This window comes from Colobus angolensis, unplaced genomic scaffold (genome assembly GCF_000951035.1).
Source record: "Colobus angolensis palliatus isolate OR3802 unplaced genomic scaffold, Cang.pa_1.0 Scaffold59, whole genome shotgun sequence".
Taxonomy (NCBI): domain Eukaryota; kingdom Metazoa; phylum Chordata; class Mammalia; order Primates; family Cercopithecidae; genus Colobus; species Colobus angolensis.
The window spans coordinates 4,201,241-4,215,710 of NW_012119487.1; the positions used below are offsets into that span (position 1 = coordinate 4,201,241).

Consider the following 14,470-nt stretch of genomic DNA (forward strand, 5'->3'; position numbering starts at 1 on the left):
TTTTTTTTTTTTTTGCTTTCCATTTGCTTGATAGATCTTCCTCCACCCTTTTATTTTGAGCCTATGTGTGTCTCTGCACATCAGATGGGTCTCCTGAATATAGCACACGGATGGGTCTTGACTCTATCCAATTTGTCAGTCTGTGTCTTTTAATTGGGGCATTTAGCCCATTTACATTTAAGATTAATATTGTTATGTGTGACTCTGATCCTGACATTATGATGTTAGCTGGTTATTTCGCCCGTTAGTTGATGCAGTTTCTTCCTAGCTTCAATGATCTCTATAATTTGGCATGTTTTTGCAGTGGTTGGTACCAGTTGTTCCTTTCCATGTTTAGTGCTTCCTTCAGGAGCTCTTGCAAGGCAGGCCTGGTGGTGACAAAATCTCTCAGCATTTGCATATCTGTAAAGGATTTTATTTCTCCTTTACTTATGAAACTTAAGTTGACTGGATATGTAATTCTGGGTTGAAAATTATTTTCTTTAAGAATGTTGAATATTGGTCCCCACTCTTTTCTGGCTTGTAGAGTTTCTGCCAAGAGATTCGCTGTTAGTCTGATGGACTTCCCTTTGTGGGTAACCCAACCTTTCTCTCTGGCTGCACTTAATATTTTTTCCTTCATTTCAACCTGGGTCAGTCTGACAATTATGTTTCGGGGTCGCCCTTCTTGAGGAGTATCTATGTGGTGTTCTCTGTATTTCCTGAATTTGAATGTTGGCCTGCCTTGCTAGGTTGGGGAAGTTCTCCTGGATAATATCCTGAAGAGTGCTTGCCAACTTGGTTCCATTCTCCCCGTCACTTTCAGGCACACCAATCAGATGTAGATTTGGTCTTTTCACATAATCCCATCTTTCTTGGAGGCTTTGTTCTTTTCTTTTTACTCTTTTCTCTCAAATTTTGTTCTCTTGCTTTATTTCATTAATTTGATCGTCAATCACTGATACCCTTTCTTCCACTTGATCGAATTGGCTACTGAAGCTTGTGCATGCATCATGTAGTTTTCCTGCCATGATTTTCATCTCCATCAGGTCATTTAATGTCTTCTCTACACTGCTTATTCTAGTTAGCTATTCGTTTAATCTTTTTTCAAGGTTTTTAGCTTCCTTACGGTGGGTTCAAACATCCTCCTTTAGCTTGGAGTAGTTTGTTATTACCGACCTTCTGAAGCCTACTTCTGTCAGCTCATCAAAGTCATTCTCCGTCCAGCTTTGTTCCGTTGCTGTCGAAGAGCTGAAATCCTCTGGAGGAGAAGAGGTGCTCTGGTTTTTAGAATTTTCAGCTTTTCTGCTCTGGTTTCTCCCCATCTTTGTGGTTTTATCTACCTTTGGTATTTGATGTTGTTGACCTACAGATAGGGTTTTGGTATGGACATCCTTTTTGTTGATGTTGATGCTATTCCTTTCTGTTTGTTAGTTTTCCTTCTAACAGTCAGGTCCTTCAGCTGCAGGTCTGTTGTAGTTTGCTGGAGGTGCCCTCCAGACCGTGTTTTCCTGGGTATCACCAGCAGAGGCTGCAGAACAGCAAATATTGCAGAACAGCAAATATTGCTGCCTGATCCATCCTCTGGAAGCTTCATCCCAGAGCAGCATCTGCCTGTATGAGGTGTCAGTTGGCCCCTACTGGGAGGTATCTCCCCGTTAGGCTACATGGGTGTCAGGAGGCAGTGTGTCTGTTCTCAGAGCCCAAACACCATGCTGGGAGAACCACTACTCTCTTCAGAGCTGTCAGACAGGGACATTTAAGTCTGCAGAAGTTTCTGCTGCCTTTTGTTCAGTCATGCCCTGCCCACAGAAGTGGAGTCAACAGAGGCAGCAGGCCTTGCTGAGCTATGGTGGGCTCCACCCAGTTCGAGCTTCCCTGGCTGCTTTGTCTACCTACTCAAGCCTCAGAAATGGTGGATGCCCCTCTGCCTGCCATGCTGCTGCCTCGCAGGTCGATCTCAGACTGCTGCTCTACCAGTGAGCAAAGTTCCATGGGCGTGGGACCCATTGAACCAGGCACGGGATATAATCTCCTGGTGTGCCATTTGCTAAGACTGTTGGAAAAGTGCAGAATTAAGGCAGGAATGTCCCATTTTTCCAGGTACTGTGTGTCATGGCTTCCCTTGGCTAGGAAAGGGAAATCCCCTGACCCCTTGTGCTTCCCAGGTGAGGCAATGCCCACCCTGCTTCAGCTCACCCTCCATGGGCTGCACCCATTGTCCAACCAGTCCCAATGAGATGAACCAGGTACCTCAGTTGGAAAAGCAGAAATCACCCGTCTTCTACATCGATCATGCTGGGAGCTGCAGACTGGAGCTGTTCCTATTTGGCCATCTTGCAATGGACTCATGTCTTACAATTATTTTGTCAGATTTATTCCTAGTTCCTTTATCATTTTGTTATGAATAAGATCTGTATTTTTATCACATTCCCTTGTTGTTGATGGTATATTGAAAGTTACTGATGGGGATATTGGTCTTATGTTCATATTCCTCCTAAACTCTCTCAGTACTAATAGTAGATTCCCTCAAATTTAAGTCTATGTACCTATGAATAATCAGAGTTTTGTTTCTTATACTCTGATCTTTATATCCAGTAGTATGCTGGTAAATGTATAACTAGTTATCTGGAGAGAAAAGCCCTGATTTGTATCATTAGCCAATTATTGTGATGTAAGGCCCAACATGGCCAATTTCAATAGCTATCAACATGACATCAACCAATTCACAAAAACTCTGAAATTTTAACAATCAGTTCTTCAGAGCTCATAAAAGCTGGCTCTAGCACAATACTGTGTTATTTCTCTACCCTTCTTACTGCTCTTGCTGGAAACTCTATTATAATGATAAATGGAAGCCATAATAACAAATATCTTAGTCTTATTTCTGATTATAAAGAATGTTTCTGAAAAATTCAATGTTGGGTAAGTTCGCTTCAGGTTTTTGATAGACAGCCTTAAGGAAAGTTTCTTCTATTCCTATTTCCCTAAGAGCTTTTATCACAGGTCAGATGCAGTGGCTCATGCCTGTAATCCCAAAGCTTTGGGAGGCCGAGGTGAGAGCACTGCTTGAGCCCAGGAGGTAGGCAAGCTTGTCTCAGACTCCTGGGCTCAAACTATCCTCCCACCTTGGCCTCCCATAGTGCTGGGATTACAGGTGTGAACCACCATACCTGGCTCTAATGATTTTTTAAAAATCTTACTTTTTTTCTGTGTTAATGTTCTATGTTTTCAGCTCCAAATATAATTTATGCTGTCTCTCTCTGATTAATATTATCAAAGGTCAGCTGGGTGCGGTGGCTTATGCCTGTAATTCCAGCACTTTGGGAGGCCAAGGCAGGTGGATCACCTGGGGTCAGGAGTTTGAGACCAGCCTGGCCAACATGGCAAAACCCCCTCTGTACTAAAAATACAAAAATAAGCCAGGCATGTTGTTGCATGCCTGTAATCCCAGCTACTCAGGAGGCTGAGGCAGGAGAATTGCTTGAACCCAGGAGGCGGAGGCAGTAGTGAGCCAAGATTGCACCACCGTACTCCAGCGTGGGTGACAGAACAAGACTCTGTCTCAAAAAAAAGAGAACAATAACAAATATTATGTGTGTGTGTGTACATATATAAAATCAAATGTTTTTCAACTGTCATTTTCACTGAACCTGATTTTGGTATTGTCAATCCTTTCCTTTCCATCTGTTCTGTTTTCTATTTCTTTCTTTCTTTCTTTTCTTTCTTTTTTTTTTTTGAAACAGAGTCTTATCATGTCACCCAGGCTGTTCTTGAACTCCTGACCTCAAGCAATACTCCTGCCTCAGCCTCCCAAAGTGCTGAGTATAGGTATGAGCCTCTGCGCCTGGACTCTGGCCTATTTCTTTATTTTCAACGTCATTAATTTATTCAATTAATTTTCTTTTACTTTCTTTGGTTACTCAGTTGTTCTTTTTCTAACTTCTTCAGTCAAATGCTTTACTAATTTTTTTATGTTTCATATATTCTAATATATGTATTATACTAGAATTTTAATTTTAGTTGTATCCCATGGGTTCAGACATGGTGATGCTGTTGTCACTTGAACATTTCATAATTTTCATTATGTCTTCTGTGACCAATAGATGATTTAAAGTGTGTTCTTGGTTGGGTGCAGTGGCTCACACCTGTAATCCCAGGACTTTGGGAGACCAAGGTAGGTGGATCACTGGAGGTCAGGAGATTGAGACCAGCCTGGCCAAAATGGTGAAACCCTGTCTCTACCAAAAATACAAAAATTAGCCAGGCGCGGTGACCCATGTCTGTAGTCCCGGCTACTCGGGAAGCTAAGGTGTGAGAATTGCTTGAACCTGGGAGGCGGAGGTTGCAGTGAGCTGAGATCATGCCATTGCACTCCAGCCTGCGCAACAGAGTGAGACCCTGTCTCAAAAAATAAAAATGAAAATAAAAAATAAATAAATGTGTTCTTGCTTTCAGTTTTCAGTTATCTTTTTGTTACTACTTTTTAATTTTATTTTGTCATAGTCACTGATCAGACTATATGCTATAGATTCTCTGATAGTTGTTAAGACTTCCTTTATGGCTTAACATATGATCAATATTTTTTAAATGTTCCATGTGAGCATGAAGAGAGTGTATATCCTTTCTTTGCTGAAGATCATGCTGATGATCTTTTTTTTATTTTCTACCATGACCACATATTATATTTGCAATATGAAAAAGTAATTACTGAATTTAAAAAGCTAATTAGATGATTGCTAACAATTAATAAATCTTCAAGGGAAAGAGATAACAGTAAATTATTACACATTTACTATATATCAATTTACAATATGCCAAGCACTAAAATATTTATTTTATCCTATTTCATCCTCATTATACCCTGTAAGGAAAATATAATTATTGTCCCCATTTTGCAGATGGAAAAACAGAAACACAAAAAGATCAGGTAACTTGCCAAGTCACACAGCTAATAAATAGCGAAGTCTATGTTCTAAAATACTATACTATGTAATATCAACACTGACATTTACATGTATACACATGCATATACCCATATAGATGTATATACACATATACGTAAAGTATAAAACAGGCACATCAAATATATCTAACCTGAAATATATTACATGGCATCTTTAGGTCATCATAAGTAATACTGATGAGAGAAAAAAGAAAAAATACCTCTGGTGGTTTTTTCATTCAGATTCACACCGTATTTTGCCAAAGCTCTAATCACATCACTTTGCCCAGCCATGCAAGCTGCATACAACAAATTTCTCCCAATGACATCTTCTTCTAAGAGAAGCTGCATGGCCTGTTCATGATGAGGATTCTCAGGATCCTCAAAAATCTTCTGCAAACCCTCTACATCCCCTGTGAGAGCAGGTTGTAAAAGGGGGTTCCTGGTGCCTGTTTCCTCTGGTTCTTGGACTTCTTCATCTTCCTCTTCTTGTTGTGAGAAAAATTCTGAACTCTCTGACTCTGGAGGTCCTTCTGACTCCATTAACTCCAAAAATACCTGTGACCAAAAAAATTAAAAAGTGATAAAAATCTACTCAAACACATCAGTATTTGTTTATGTATTTGCTCAGTCAACTGACAATATAGATGGTATAAAAATACTTAATTAGTTGAAAATAACTATAAAGTACGATACTTCAGCAATTCCATCAATAAAGTTTATTGTGTACCTATTATGACTAAGTACATATAACACGGCTCAAGTATATACTAAAATGTTAAATGTGTGAAATAAATAAGAAATTCAATAGAAACAGAAGAAAGAGATCATATGATCTAAATTCATTAGGAAGAGATTGAAAAAGAATGTCTAAGAGACCCACCTGCCTAAATAAGGGTCCCTGTATGAGAGAAGTGAGAAATATAACTGGGTTACTGGAGCCAGATTATAAAGACTTTAAAAATTAGGCACCGACATTTAAACAGAATTCATTCGCTCAGTAACACATACTGAAAGCACTGTGTAAATTGTGAAAACCAGAATCAGATTTATTTCCTACCCTCAACAAGTTACTATTTCAAGGGAAAAAATATGAAATGCACAAAATAAGTGTAACAAAAGGTGACAAGTAGTAAATACCATAACAAAAGAAATGCTATAGGAGTTTAGAAGGGATAAGATTAATTCTAGATAAAATTATTCAAGGATGTCTCTTTTTTTTCACATCAGACAGGAAACGTGCCCATGTTGTAACAACGTTTGAAGGAGGTACCTCTCAAACATGAGCATGAAAACCCAATAATCACACCTATGAATTACAAAAGGATCTAACTAAGGATGTCTTACTAGTGTTTCAGTCTGTCAGAACACAATATGAAACTGGGAAAGATTCAGAGAAGAGTACCAGAGACCCTTCATGCATACAAGAATGTTTGTGGCATCACTGTTCACAACAGCAAAAAACCCAGAAGGGAAAACCAATGTCCAAGAAGAGGAGCACAAACTGGTATATTCACACAAAATCGTATATAACTGTTAAAAGAAATAAATTACAGTGGTATACCATATGGTAGGCAGCTTCTGACAATGCTCCCAATGTCCCACCCCTGCCTCCTGGTATTCATACCTTTCTGTAATTTCCTCACCTTGAATGTGGGTTGGACCTAGTGACTGGCTTCTAATGAAGAGAATATAGCAATAGTGAGGTGATGTAAATTCTGTAATTCAGTTACAATAGACTGTGATTTTGTCTTGCTGATATTCTCTCCCTTGCTATTCTCATGTGCTGAGATGGAGAAGGCCACCTTTCAAGGAACGAGGGTGATCTCTGTTCAACAGCCAGTAAGAATCAAGCCTCTTAATCCAATTCCATAAGGAACTTAATTCTGCCAGCAACCACTGAGTGAGCTTGGAAGTAGATCTGGCCCAGTTAACCTTGAGGTGACTATGGCTTCAGGCAACACCTTGATTATAGCCTCAGAGAAATCCTCAAGTAGAGGATCCAGCTAACCTGTGCCTAGATTTCTGACCCACAGAAACTGTAAGATAATGAATGAGTGTTGTTTTTAACCTAACAAGCTTGGGGCTAATTTTTCACACAGCAGTAAGACACAGAACAATATAAATGAATCTTATCAACATATCACATGAAAAATATAAATCCAAAAGATTTTTTTTTTTATTTTTTTTTATTTTTTGAGGTGGAGTCTTGCTCTGTCGCCTGGACTGGAGTGCAGTGGCCAGATCTCAGCTCACTGCAAGCTCCGCCTCCCGGGTTTACGCCATTCTCCTGCCTCAGCCTCCCGAGTAGCTGGGACTACAGGCGCCCGCCACCTCGCCCAGCTAGTTTTTGTATTTTTAGTAGAGACGGGGTTTCACTGTGTTAGCCAGGATGGTCTCGATCTCCTGACCTCGTGATCCGCCCGTCTCGGCCTCCCAAAGTGCTGGGATTACAGGCTTGAGCCACCGCGCCCGGCCAAGATTTTATATATACATATATATATATATATATATATACATATATATATATATTTTTTTTTGTCAAGTGAAAAGTAATTGAACAGACTTTTTAGGAATACAAGTAGATGCAGTAACACTACACAGAAAAAAAAGACAAAAAGCAAGATTGAACACAGATTCAAGATCATGTTTACCAGGGTGAAGGGTAGTGGGAGAAGACGAGATGCCGGAAATATGATAAAGGGAATCATATGTTTAGTAAAGAATATTAACATTTAAGCTGAGCCATCAGGAATGGGCAAGACTGTCATTCAGAAGTCAGAAGGAAGGAAATTCCAGATGGAATAACTAAGTTAAAGCACCAAAGCAAAGATCACAGGTATTTTTGGTAATGAGCATGTTGGCCAATTTGGTTAAGTATAAGCCATTCAAAATAAGCAAGAAGTCTGCTCTTAAAAAGAGCCTGGGATTGCATTAATAAGTCTGAACTTGATTCTGTAGGCAACTGATAGAGCAAGGAACAATTAAGGACAGTTAGCTGAAGGTTTTAGTGCTAGGAACTAAGTAGGTTTCAAGGAGATTGGTCTGACAAGCCTGAGTGACATAGATTAGAGGAATAAGAGACTAGAGGCAAAAAAGAAAAATCAATTAGACAGTTATTGGAGAAGTCTAAATTAGTGTGAATTAGGGCTTTAATTATTCACTCATATAATTCAGTATTTAATGGATTCCTTCCTCTATGCCAGGCACTATGCTAGATCCTGAGGATTCAGCAAGTTAGGAAAGATCCCTCCTATCATGAAGCATATATTCTGATTGTACACAGGCAATAAAAAATAAAACAAACATGATAATTTTAGACTGTTATAAGTGTTTCCAAGGAAATAAACATGGTGAAGCACTAGGAAATAACAGGGAAGTGAAGAGAAAAAACTTGAAAAAGAAAAATCAAGGTGATATTGAAGTAGGACTGCAGAGAATGACAAAGACTACGAAGGCCACAGGAAAATGGAACAGAAATCCAAAGCAGGGGTTAAAGGCCAGAGAGCAAATATTTTAGGCTTGTGGGCCCTCTGTCTCTATTCTAACTACTCAACTCTGCAGTTGTTGCTTGAAAGTAGGTATAGACAATACACAAATGAATGGGTGTGGCTGTGTTTGAAGAAAACATTATTTACAAAACAGGTGGTGTTCCACAGGCCATAGTTTTCTGACCGTGTTCTTAAGAAATAACAGTCCTAAAGAGTGCTGAAAGAAAACTGTCATTTACTTCTATGGTGAAGTAAAGAAAATAAATAGGATAATAGTTGAAAGCTCATTGTGTGGCCGGGCGCGGTGGCTCAAGCCTGTAATCCCAGCACTTTGGGAGGCCGAGATGGGCGGATCACGAGGTCAGGAGATTGAGACCATCCTGGCTAACACGTTGAAACCCCGTCTCTACTAAAAAAATACAGAAAACTAGCCGGGCGAGGTGGTGGGCGCCTGTAGTCCCAGCTACTCGGGAGGCTGAGGCAGGAGAATGGTGTAAACCTGGGAGGCGGAGCTTGCAGTGAGCTGCGATCCGGCCACTGCACTCCAGCCTGGGCGACAGAGCCAGACTACGTCTCAAAAAAAAAAAAAAGCTCATTGTGATATGCATTTTAAATTGGTAGAATATTACAATCCTCTCTATTACTACCCTACATTAATCCCTTCCTTCTATAAATGTGTATAATGCTTCTAAGCCATTAGGAATTCTTTGGCTGTAAATAATAGAAAAGCCAAATAAGATTGACTATTTAAAAGTAGGAGATTCTTTTCACACATAATGAGAAATTTAAAGATGGAGATGGTTCAGCAGCTCAAAAATATAGATCCAATCTCTATCACTCCATCATAGTTAGTGTGTAAGACTTTCATCTTCACAACTCTTGCCTCATGTTATAACTCCTGGAATCTCATCTTAATTCATGGCAGGAAAAATGGGGAATCCCCTAGAGGATACCAGTGATATCAATCCCTCCAATCCCTCTTAAGGGGAAAGCAAAACAAAAATCTTTCCTAACAAGTCCCAACAAACTTCCAGTTAATATCTCAAAGGCCAGACTGTACAATGTGGTGTGGCTACCCCATCTTTAAGAGGAGAGGGGGGAAAAAAAGCAAGTTTCTTGATTTTCCAGCCTCTATGATAGAGGCAAGCAAGGCAGACAGGGATTGGAAATGGGAGTTGAGTTACCCAATCAACAATGACTCAACCATAAGATTCAGTGCATGTCTTGTATTTGAGATGGTTTAGTTCAACTCTTTCATTTTACAGAAGAATTATAGTGGAAAAATTCTTCAGTGTCTGACATCCAACTCCCCACCCTTCTAACACACACACACACACACACACACACACACATACACACACACCCCTTCTTTAAAGCACGCCTATTTCAGTTTCAGATAATTCTAATAAAAGATATAGCTAACTTCCCACATCAGAAGATGAAGAAGCAGGATTCTTCTTTTCTCTCTCTCAGCACAAGCCTGGGGGCAGGCACATTATTTAAGCTCAGCCAGTCAGGGGCTCCATCCCACGATCTTGACTCTTGAACAAGGGATACAAGAAAATGAGGCTAGTTGAAGGGCATTCATCACAAGTGACAGAAATAGTATGCTGATCAAACTTCCTGCTATGAGAAGATGCTGTGGTTCTTGTGGTCTGATCCTCCACAGTTCCCTTGGTTTCCTCATTTTCAGCCTCCCAGTAATTACTAGTTGTCTTCCCCAAAATCTAATCTCCTTTTGTTTTGGAATAGAACTCCACCCTCTTTTCTTTTAGAATAGAAGCCCACCCTCTTTTCTTTTAACAAGGCATTTTTTAAACTGATCTTTACGGTGGAATAAGACTATTTTCCAGTCTCTCTTGTAATACTGGTGTTGCCACATGCCCAAATAGTAAGCAATAAGATCTAAGCAGATATATAGACTGCAAATTCCAGGAATGCTTAATTCCTTCTCACTGGATTTCAAGCATAATAGCTGGAGCTTAAAAGGATAATGGTTGGTCTCTTCAAATACATATGTATTATTTTATATCTTGTATAAATTATTTCTATTATAATATATAATATATATTAGTTTATGTCATTTCATTTTAATTTTATATGTAAATATATGTAAATTCTATCAATAGAGTGACCACATAATTTATTGATCGGTAACAATGGACAATTTTACCATGGATACATTGCATATATGACTATATTTGTACATACATATTTCTTTTTAAAACAAAGCAATATTTCTCTTTACTACAGGTAACATATCACTGTTTTTTGTCCCATTTTATATTTTTAAAACTGGGTGCCACGTACTAAATTGACTGCATCACCCACTAAATGGGATGCAACCCACAGTGTGTAAAAACATGAGTCTTGAATAAGCACTATGGAGACTATACCAGGAAATCAACAAGAAGAACTCTAACAGAAGTTAAACAGCTTGTGTTTATGGTTAATAGCTTGGGTGACATATGTCCCGATGTATGCAGGACATTTCTCATTTTATCTGTTTTCCTGGTATAATTTTTAATAGCATCTACTTTCACTCTCAAAAGTGTCCATTATTATTAGACAATAATTTTGTCACTCTATTAATAGTAGTCGCAATCTTTTGAAACATTTTTGCTAAAGATATCCATATTCAAACCTTGGAGAATAGAGGCAGGATGTGTTAGGAATGGCTTTCACTGGCACACCAGGGACCCAGCCATGAGACCTTGAAGATACTGAGAAATTCCTATTTTTGTTTCACAGGTATTCCTGTTATGAGACCTAGAATAGCTTTACATCTCCTACATTCCAACTACCCAAATCCTATTTAGGCCGAGCTATAAACCCACTTTCTTCCTAAAACTTTCCTTAATTCCTCTCTTGAGTGCACACTGGCCTCTCAATATTCTGAACTCCAAAGGCCATTGTGTACAGTCTACACAATACAACCTACCAAATATGATGTTATATTATTTTCTAATTGTTTCAAGTATGTAAGACATCTGTCCAATTAGGTTGTAAACTTGCTGGGGGCAGGAATGAAGCTTTACATTTCTTTGTGTTACTTTCACACTTACTACAATTCTTAACAAGTTGTATATATTCAATAACTCTTAAAGTCAAGCTTGCAATTCCCAGTGCTTTTTTTCGTAGCCAAGAGCAATGGGTTTTGGAGTCAGAGAGACTTGGGTTCACAATCCAATCCTGCAATTTATTAGCTGCATAATACTGGGCAATTTACCTACTCTCTTGTAGGAATAACACTAGAGTCTAGACTATGATTGTTCTAAGAATTAAAATAAATTAAATGATGTACATGCCAAGCACATGGGAAACATTTAGTAAATACAAGCTACCATTATCATTATTAGGTCATCATCAAACCTCCAGCAAAATCATCCATGAAGCAAAAGAAAAGATGGTAATGCTACTATTTATTTTCTTTCTTTTTTAAAAAAAGAAAACAACAACAACAAAAAACAAGTTCTTGCTATATTGCACAGACTGGTCTTGAATTCCTGGCTCAAGCTATCCTCCTGCCCTGGAACCCAAGTAGCTGGGCTCACAATCTTCCTGCCTCCACCTCCCAAGTAGCTAGGGCTACGGGCCCATGCCACCAGGCCCAGCTCTTTCTCTTTTTTGAATATTCCATAGTTTATTCCTATGCAGGGTATGAACAAATAATTTTCTACCCTACCACCACCAGACACTTGATTACCAACATATCATTCCACATCTAGAGATCAGTCTGATCCCAGGTTAATTCAGAGATATGCAGACAAACTAGATCAAATCTTGAACTACAATTTGGGCCAGAATACTTACAGCTACTCTTGCTATACTCTTGAATGGAGCTTAATTTCTATATCAGCCCAGAACCAACATAATTAGGGCAGCGGTTCTCAAATTCTTTGATCTCAGGGCTCTTTACAGTCTTAAAAATTGAGAACCCTAGGGAATTTTTGTTTATGTGGATTACATCTAAATTAATATTTATATGAGAAATTAAACTGAGGCCGGGTACAGTGGCTCACACCTGTAATCTCAGCAGTCTGGGGGACTGAGGTGAGTGGATCATTTGAGTTCAGGAGTTCGAGACCAACTTGGGCAACATGCTGAAACCCCATCTCCACAAAAAATATAGAAAAAAAAATAGCTGAGCATGGGGGCAAATGCCTGTGGTCCCAGCTATTTGGGAGGTTGAGGTGAGAGAATCGTTTGAGCCCAGGAGGCAGAGGTTGCAGTGAGCCATGATCACGCCACTGCACTCTAGCCTGGATTACAGAGCAAGACCCAGTCTCCAAAAAACAACAATAACAACAAAAAAAAACATAAAGTACATATTAATTCATCTTAAACACGTTACCTGTTAACAAAAAAAAAATTTATGAAAAATAACTAGGCCTGAATACAACCAAAGATTAAGGGAGAATTCACTCTCTCTGCCTATTTTCAAGGAATAATGACAAGAAAAAAAGTATGTATATGTTTAGTACAAACAGAACCATCCATGTTTTTTCCAAATATTTTAGATCCAGGGCTGGTTTAATCCACAAATACAGAGGATTATATATATATTGTATTGATTCTGTTTCTCTGAAGAACTCTAATACAAATAGCATTTTATTTTTATTTTATTTATTCTTTTTTTTTTTGAGACAGGATCTCACTTTTTCACCTAAGCTGAAGTGCAATGATGCCATTACGTCTCACTACAGCCTGAACTCCAGGGCTCAAGCAATCCTCCCAACTCAGCCTTCCGAGTAGCTGCAACTATAGCTGCATGCCATCACACCAGGCTAATTTTTAAATTTTTCTGTAGAGACAGGGAGTCTGGCTATGTTGCCCATACTGGTCTCAATCTCAAGCGATCCTCCCACCTCAGCCTCCCAAAATGCTGAGATTACAAGTGTGAGCCACCGTGCCCAGCTGCAATTTACATTTTAGAAAACTCCTATTGGCCATGTGTTGGCCAACAACTTCCCAATACTTTCATGATGAGATCAGAGGTGATATTAATGAAAGTGGGCTTTTAAAAATATTACAGCATGAAACATGTTAACATTTGGAAAATTGATATAACTAAATGAAGCAACATTTTGCTAACGACTGCTTTTCTCCTTTACAAAATCAGCTTCACTCCCCCTGCCATTTTCCATTAAGTTACAATATCAAGCATGGGTAGAAGATCCAAAGTATAAGACAGATCAATAGATTTTAATGTAACACAGTATGAAAAGTTCATTGACATGGCTTCAGATTCCACAATGCAAGTAGCTTTTAAGAAACTACCACTTGTGGCCAGCTGCAGTGGCTCACACCTGTAATCACAGCATTAGGGAGGCTGAGGTGGGCAGATCACAAGGTCAGGAGTTCAAGACCAGCCTGGCCAATATGGTGAAACTCCGTCTCTACAAAAAATACAAAAAAAAAAAACAAAAAAAAAATTAGTCGGGCATGGTGGCAGGCACCTGTAGTCCCAGCTACTTAGGAGGCTGAGGCAGGAGAGTCCTTGAACCCGGGAGGCAGAGGTTGCAGTAAGCCGAGATTGCCCCACTGCACTCCAGCCTAGGGCAACAGAGACTCCATTTAAAAAAAAAAAAAAGAAACTACCACTTGTAGAGTTTTGGTGCAGTCACAAAAAGTGTGCACAATTATCTGAAAAAGCTATTAAAATACTCTTCCCTTTTCCAACTATATATCTATGTAAGGAGGAATTTTCTTTACACATTTCAAAACAACTTATTGCAACAGATTGACTGCAGAAGCAGACTTAAGAATCTGTCTCCCAGGCCGGGCGCGGTGGCTCACGCCTGTAATCCCAGCACTTTGGGAGGCCGAGGTGGGCAGATCACAAGGTCAGGAGATTGAGACCATCCTGGCCAACAGGGTGAAACCCCATCTCTACTAAAAATACAAAAAATTAGCCGGGCGTGGTGCTGGGCACCTGTAGTCCCAGCCCCTTGGGAGGCTGAGGCAGGAGAATAGCATGAACCCGGGAGGCAGAGCTTGCAGTGAGCCGAGATCACGCCACTGCACTCCAGCCTGGGCGACAGAGCGAGACTCC

The 14,470-nt window shown here is 39.5% G+C and overlaps 1 protein-coding gene across 1 annotated transcript in view; it reads right to left on the reverse strand.

The window, feature by feature from the left end:
- The window catches only part of ANKRD45 (ankyrin repeat domain 45), a 62,235-nt gene that overhangs the window by 45,471 nt on the left and 2,294 nt on the right, over positions 1-14,470 (reverse strand). The window contains exon 2 of the mRNA XM_011962334.1: positions 5,146-5,482. Within this exon, the coding sequence (XP_011817724.1) occupies positions 5,146-5,467 (322 nt within the window). The 5' untranslated portion in view covers positions 5,468-5,482. The remainder of the gene's footprint in view (positions 1-5,145; positions 5,483-14,470) is intronic.